Below are 7,469 nucleotides of genomic sequence, written 5' to 3'. Positions count from 1 at the left end.
GTGTGACATGGTATGTGTGTGTGTGGTGTGTCTGTGTGAGATGCTGTGCGTGTCTCTGTGTATATGTGTGCATATCTGTGTGTGTGACATGGTGTGTGTGTGGTGTGTCTGTGTGAGATGCTGCGCATGTCTCTGTGTATGTGAGCATGCGTGCACAAACAGACATGCCTCGACAGGCTGGGAGGAGGAGCTGGAGGCCCCGGCCAGCTCTCTGGCTGTCAGGACCAGGCGCGTCCATTTCCAAGGTCATGTTTGTTGCTGGCTTCACTGCCTCTCCTTTCCCTGACGAGCTCCGAGGACAAGCCAGGAAGGAGCCCGTCACAAATGCCATCAATGTGCAAGTAGGGTGACCAACTCACCCTGGTTTGCCTGGGACTTTCCTGGTTTCAGCACCGGGGAATCCCTCCCCACTGGCCCTGGCAAATGAGGATGATTGTCAAGGGCTTTGAAAGATGCTGCTTCTCCTGGGCATCTTCTGGAAGCCTTCCCGCACAGGTTTGTGTCCTCCTTTCCATGCAACGCAAAGGAGCCTGGAACAGAGGGTTCCTTGGGCCCCGGTGGGACCCTTAGAGTTTGCTGGCAGTAGAGCCGGGGCGGGGCGAGGGTGTGCCCTCCGTACTTTTCTCTGGTCGGGAGCTACAGCGGTGTCTGCCCCTCCTTCTCTCATTCTCTTGCCTCCCTCTTGTCTTTTGAACATCCCAGGTCCTTCTCACCTTCCCAGGACCCCATCCTGGGAGCTGGAGCTGGCTCTCTGAACATCTTTCGTTCAGAGCAGAGGGCTGGTCCCCCAGGCAAGGAGAAGTCCTACATCTGTGGCTGGCCAACCCGTTCTTCAACTGAGCCAACACACATCTGTGAAGCACCCACTCTGTTTGAGGCATGGTGCTGCTCTCTGGGGGGCAATGGTAAGTGAATTATCCTCCTTCACTTGAGTGGTTCGGTCCAGTGAGGGATGCAGAGCTGCACCAGACACATGGCAACAGGGAAAGGTGCCACTAGACTTAGAAACGAGAGGATGGCGGGAGCACAAAGGGCAGCAACCTCTTCTGCCCGGGGAGCTGGGGGAAGACTCAAAAAGGGAGGGGATAAATGAGTTGGGTTCTGAAGGATGAATAGAAGTTGACCAGACGAAGATAAGGAGGAAAGTAAGGGATATCTCACACCAAGAGTCCAGCTAACACCACCATTGTGCACCACCCTGTGAAAGTAAACCCCTCAATTTTGCCCCATCACCACCTAGTTATGGCAGAAGATGACTCAGCTGCTGTGTTAATGAGCATTAAAACCTCCTTGGACTGACTCACCGTGAAGAAGTCACAGAGCGTTATGTGAGGGAAGACCTCATGGGCTCTGTTCTTTGCGCACTGACGCCTGCTCTCTCTCCAGAACTCTTGAAGTTTGTCCAGCAGGGGTCCCGTGGGACAGAGGAAAAGGGCGTACTCCTGGGGGATGGGGTCGTCGAGAGAAGGGTCATTGCAATGGCAGTGCAGCCTGCAACACAGAATGAGACACTTTTACCTGGCGTTGTGGCCAAGAGTCTTTCCCCATGGAGGACACAGGACCGTGGTGACAGCAACTCAGAACAGCAGGCCGTGCAGAGCAGAGGTGTCCATGCCCGGGCGGGACTTGCCGAGCGCAGGGCTGAGTGTGGCCGCAGAGCATGTCAGTGTCCAGCCAGGTCTCAGATCCTGGCTAGTCTGATTCCCAGGCCAAAGACCCAGAAAAGGAGAGAAAGGTGACAGAAACACTCAAAACCTGGCCTTCTAATGGTCTTTGTGGGCCAGGCATCTCCTTAGGGTTGAAAATTTTGTGGAAAAAAGCTCACACTTTAATTTTATCTCCAACTTCAAATTAAGTGTAAAAATCAAAGCCACGAAGAACTAGACAGAACTTAGGTGGCTACTATATTTTCTTTCAATTCAGAAAGTTATTTTAAATACTAAGAAAAAAAACACTAGGAAAAATGACACAGAGCCCCCAATTCAAGCATTCTCACCAATAATAAAAAAAATTGAGGCAACCACGAGACACTAATTTTCTCACTTGTCAAATTAACAGAATGTCTTTGAGAGGGTAAAAGTTATGCTTAATTGTGTCAAAGGTGCAGTGAGACATAAGGATGAATTTCTGCCACCTTTACGTATAGCAATTTGCTAAGATGTGTCAATAGCCTTAAAATACCCATTCCATTTGAACTAATAATTCCACTTCCAGAAATTTATCCGAAGCAAAAAGCAAAAAGTATAGATAAGACTTCATATAACATATTTATTGTACGGTTATTTATAATAGGAAAGAAGGAAAAAACGAGAAAAAAGATAACTTTATCATGCAGTCATTGGAAATTATGGATTTGAATAATTTTTGATGACTCAGAGAAGTGCTTGTGATATAATATTGAATTTGGGAATCAGGGTACAACCACTGGAGAAAACATAAGATACACACAAATACCTTCTCCTTAATAAAAAAAATACCAATAGAGGAAGCAATACCCCTTTCATCGTAGCTCACTTCCCCTTTTCTAGAGGAAACCTCAAGTCTTAATCTGCTTTGTTTTCTTCTAGACATTTAGGTAACAAATCCACAGATAGCACTCTTGTGTGTTTTATAGAAATCATAAGCTATTGTTCAAATAATTCTGCAACTTGCAGCTTTTACTCAACCCTGTGTTTTTGTAATCTCTCCACACGGATACACATACATCTGGGGAAGTTTGTCGGAATGAACCCTCTAAGGGCTGTATAACAGTGCATCCTCTACGTATGTGATATCTCATCCACGCACGCCGCTGATGGACATTTAAATTGTTTTCTTTTTTTAAAATTTCACAGCACTGTGATCAAGATCTTTGTACACGTCTTTTTAGGCCCTCTGTGTTTCTCCAGGGAATGTACTTGGACATGAACTCCTGGGTGGCAGCTACACATTTTCAGTGTTGATATTCGCCGCTATTGCCGCTGAGAAAGTGAGAGACCACCTTCCCCTCATTCTCACCAACACTTGAAGCCGCCTTTTGTCGTTAACGGCAGCCTAATTTGCAGCCCCTCGCCCCCGATTAGGAGTGAGGTTGGGCCCACTCTCACAGAATCTAGGGGACCCACCACCTCCCTGTTCTTCAGCGGGTCTGCTGGGCTTTCTGGCTGAGTCACCACTAGCACGACCCCTGCCAAGGGCAGTGGGTTTGGTTTTTAATTCCAATTCTGCAATTGACTTTAGGGTTAGCCTAGCCCAGAGGGTCCCGGCTGCTTCCCTTTGTCCTGTCCAGGGCTGGCATTTTTGCCCTTGGCCTAGAGTTTTTGGAGGAGGAGGGGGTTCCCGCTGAGGACACGCTGAGCCCTCAGAGACCTGGTGCCTGTGTCTGCCATCCTGCTCTGGGGAGGGCACCCCAGCCTGGCGGGACCTGGGGTTTTTGTTTGATTTTCACTGTAGCTCTTCTGGGGCGGAGCACGAGGGCACTTCCCACCAGGGACAGAATGATGGCATCATGCCACACGCTGGCAGGACTGGGTTTTAGAGAACGGGGTGTCCTCTTTGATTCCCAGGGCAGGAAACCGAGGCCCGGAGCAGCAGGAGGCTGGCAGAGCCGCAGAGCTGAGGGCCGGCTGAGCCTCCTGGAACCCAGAGCTCCCCCCACCCCCAGGCACCTGGCACCCCGAGGGGCAACGTGCGAGGCCTGGGGTGGGGGGGCAATTCAGCAGCACCTGCAAGTTCTGGCCCCGTCAGAGGTGAAGAGAGTGGCAACCTCGCCATCAGATCAGCAAGAATGGCTCTCCCCTGTTTACTCAACGAATCACACGGATGTTGCTCTTCACTGATAGACACACTTGCGTTAAATCAGACTTTTAAGTGAAGAAAACGTTGTTCAAAGTTCTCTCTCTTTTGTGTTCCATTTTAACTGGGGCCTCTTTATTCCCTTCCCCGGGTGCTGGGTGGGCGGCACGGAGGCTCCCCGCCCCCCCGGAGTGTCCTGGGTACTTCACAGCGCCCACTGCAGAGACCTCACCGCACCTACCAGTCTGACGCCTCCTCCGCCGTCTTCCTTCCAGTCGCCGCCAACGCCTTGAGCCTGTGGGCAGGGAGAACGCAAGGACTCTCAGAACCTGCCTTCTGTCCCTTGGCAAAGGTCAGAGAGACAGGAGTGTCCCTGCAACACATGGGACCTTAGGGGGTCCCCCCCAGGGGCTGGACGGCCAGACCTCACGGTGGGATGCAGCGCCCAGGCCTCCGCCCTCCGTGTGGCATCGCTGTGGTTTTGGAAACGCAGACGCCCTGCACCCCAGCCCATCATTTTCCTTCCCTGGCCCCCACCCCGAGTCCCTGGCACGGAGTCCAGGGGCTCCTGTCCTGAGGTCCACCCACACCTGAATCCCGCGTCCCCATCCCTCCCCAACGCACCTGCTCCCAAGCCAGGTGGACCCGCTCTTGGACTCTTGAGTCGGCTGTGCAGGGCCATGTCCCAGGCTTGCACACGTGCCTCCCTGCCAAGATTAGGCCCAGTGCCAACAGGCCCGGGGGGAAATGGCACCGGGTCTTCCAGGCTCAGCTCAGATGTCCCTCTCCAGGAAGCCCTCCGCGAACCACCCAAGCAGGATGCCCGTGCAGCTCTCCTGCACTTCCCCACCGCACACGTGGCCACCTTGCCCCTCATCTCAATGGACTTGAGTCCATCTACCTGATCCACTGGACCATGAGCTCCCTGGGCCTAACCAAGTCTTACTCTTCCTTGAAACTGGGATGGGTGTACACTGAATGGACTTTAACTGAAGGGGACTGAACAGAATGGAGTTTGGTGAAGGTAATTCATCCAGGAATTCAGCCTGGAAATAGCCGGAGTTGACCAGGCACCCAAGATGGCCAGTGCCCAGCGCTGCTATTTCAGAGGCTACTGGCGGGGATGAGGCTGCCTGCAGAGGTTAACAGGAGGCTTACCTGGGTGCTCTCGCCTAAGGGAGACGTTTAAAACACGTTTCTCCACCTCCAACGCACAGCTGTTTAGACTGGAAGGAATTTTGAGTGTGCCTCCAATGGTGGCTTCGGTCACGTAATAAAGCGTGAGTGTTACAAGCACTGGGGGAGGGGTTCCAGCCCCGCCCCTCCCGAATCTGCCCTCTCCGGCCTCGGTGTCCCTGCCTGCCCCTGATGGACGGTGCCCGGCCCACGGCAAGCACCTTGCTCACGCCTGGTTCTGTTCCCGTCTCACAGACCCCCGGTTTACTATGAGCATAACATGACAACAAAGTCCTGATTTGGGTTGGGGAGGAAAGGGGTCCAGCCTCAGTCATTCCACGCAGTTGGGCAAGGGTTTGTCATCTCTGTTTAAGGAGAGTTTGCCCTCTCCCAAATCTGAGGATACCTAAGGGGACTTATGATGTATTTCCCAGGTGAATAAACACGTGAAAAGCACCAGATCTAAGAACACTGTGGGAGCTGCAACCTGATGTCGGTCTCAAGCTCATTGTTTTGGGGGACCCTGTCCTCTCCCGGAGGGTAACCTTCAAGGTGGAGTCGTCTCTGTGTGGCCCTTCTCCTTGGATAAGTAGGATCATGTCCACCCTGCTCAGGGAGTTCCTTAACTATTTCGCTCCATTATCAGACATTCAAGAGAGTCCCCCCCTAAGGACAAGGGGTTTCCCTGGTATTTAGAACTACATTCTTGTGTATTTCAAGAGGTCCCAGCATCAGAGACCCACCCGGCTTTGGGGCTTTCAAATTCGAGTCTAAAAAGCTGTCTCAGATTCACTGAGCTGCCCACAGAGGGGGTACAGCCAGGCCCCTCCAAACCCTGCTTCCAATTTTCACAAATTTCAAGGTCCCTCCATCACCAGCCAGCAGTTTGTCTTTAAAAGGCGAAGATCGTGTCATTTATAAAAGCAGAAAAGGCTTCCTTTTGAGCCAGTCTCTGGCCCTGCATGGTGCACCCCTTGACAGGAAGTAAGTGCTCTGAGCCACCTGCAGTTTTGTGGCCCCAGAGGGGCCAGCTCAGGGTCCAGGGCACATGGCCAGGCAGGGCGGTACTCACGCGGTGTGTGCCGGGAAGCCCATGCCCAGGAGGGGGTCCAGGAGCGAGGTGGTGCTGCGGCCCTTGAGCTTGTTGGAAACGGCATAGATCTGAGTCTCACCCGCTGCCATCTCTTCCTGATGCGGACTGACTGAAGCGAGCAGATAAAGCAGGGAGGGAGAGGCAGGGGAGGCTGAGGCTGAGAGGAAAAACCTCAAGCCCTTTTTGATCTTTCTGACAAAAGCTAATATCCTGTTTGCACGAGCTATTGGTTTTCAGAATTCTCTTTGCAGAGTGTGGGTGTAAGGTCCACCAAGCCTCTTCCACAGTGGGGTTTGGGGTCCAGAGGTCCAACCGAGTACCTGCATGGGATCGGCCTGGGCTCTGGCTTGGGCTGTATTGGGGAGCGGGTCGGCCTGGGAGGGAGGGGGCAGGGTGGGGGAGGGGAAGCCGGTGTGGGGTTAACCCCGAGCCCCTGGACCTCAGCTTCCTTATCTGCACGACACTGCATCTCGTGTCCCTGCTAACTCTAAAAGTTTTGGCTCTTTTAGTTATTCACTGACTTTTTTTTTTTTTTTTAATTTAAAAAACTTTTAAAGTTTAACATGCGTGCAGAAAAGCGGATCAATCCTACACGTACAGCTCAAAGCATTCTCATAAACTGAGCTCACTAACCTATTCCTCCGAGACCAGCAATAAAACAAAGGTCCTCAACCAGGGGAATTTTGACCCCCATCCCCGGGGACCACTGGCAATGTTTGGAGACATTTTTGGTTGTCACAGCTGGAGGAGGGGGTGTTTGCTACCTGCACCCAGTGAGTTGAGGCCAGGAATGCTGCAGCGTATATGACAGCAAAGAAGGGTCCAGACCAAGATGTCAACAGTGTCAAGGTTGAGAAACCCTGTTCTAGAACATCACCAGAACCTCCGAAACCCCCTGGCCCCCAGCGGCATTCCCCCAGCCTCCTAGTTTTCTCCTCCCTACCCCAAAATGTAGCTGCTGTGCTCACCTGTATATTAATTTTGCTCATCTTTGAATCTGACATGAACCGAGCCGTACAGCATGTACTCTTTCATGTCTGATTCCTTTTGCCCAACATGATGAGCGTGAACTTTATCCACGTTATTGAGTGTAGCCATGGTTCACTGGATTGCTGTGAACTCTCAGATAAAATGCACCATAGTCTATTTCTCCAGTTCTCAGTTGATGTACATTTGGGGGGTTTTCAGTTTTGCTGCTGCACACATTCTTGTATATGTGTTTGAGTGTCCCATGCATGCATTTCTGTTGGGTGCCCGTCCAGGTGTGGGATAGTGAGGTCATAGGACATGTGCCTCCTTCATTAGAAACTGCCAAGCAATTTTATAAAGCAGTTGTACCAGCTTGCCCCCTCGCCAGCAGTGGATGAAAGTTCCTGCTGCTTTACCTCCTTGCCCACACTTGATGTTATCAGTCTTTCCGTCAGTC

The 7,469-nt window shown here is 52.0% G+C and overlaps 1 protein-coding gene across 1 annotated transcript in view; it reads right to left on the bottom strand.

Annotated features, from left to right (window-relative positions):
- Positions 1-6,409, bottom strand: part of UBASH3A (ubiquitin associated and SH3 domain containing A) — a 44,142-nt gene extending 37,733 nt beyond the window's left edge. Inside the window, exons 1-3 of the mRNA XM_007113482.2 lie at positions 6,023-6,409; positions 4,016-4,069; positions 1,305-1,491 (exon numbers count right to left, since the gene is read on the bottom strand). Of these exons, the coding sequence (XP_007113544.1) occupies positions 1,305-1,491; positions 4,016-4,069; positions 6,023-6,132 (351 nt within the window). The 5' untranslated portion in view covers positions 6,133-6,409. The remainder of the gene's footprint in view (positions 1-1,304; positions 1,492-4,015; positions 4,070-6,022) is intronic.
- Positions 6,410-7,469: the final 1,060 nt, after the last annotated feature.

This window comes from Physeter macrocephalus, chromosome 8 (genome assembly GCF_002837175.3).
Source record: "Physeter macrocephalus isolate SW-GA chromosome 8, ASM283717v5, whole genome shotgun sequence".
Lineage (NCBI taxonomy): Eukaryota > Metazoa > Chordata > Mammalia > Artiodactyla > Physeteridae > Physeter > Physeter macrocephalus.
Note: the sequence above shows the minus strand (reverse complement) of the source record. Positions and strands in the feature narration are given on the sequence as shown.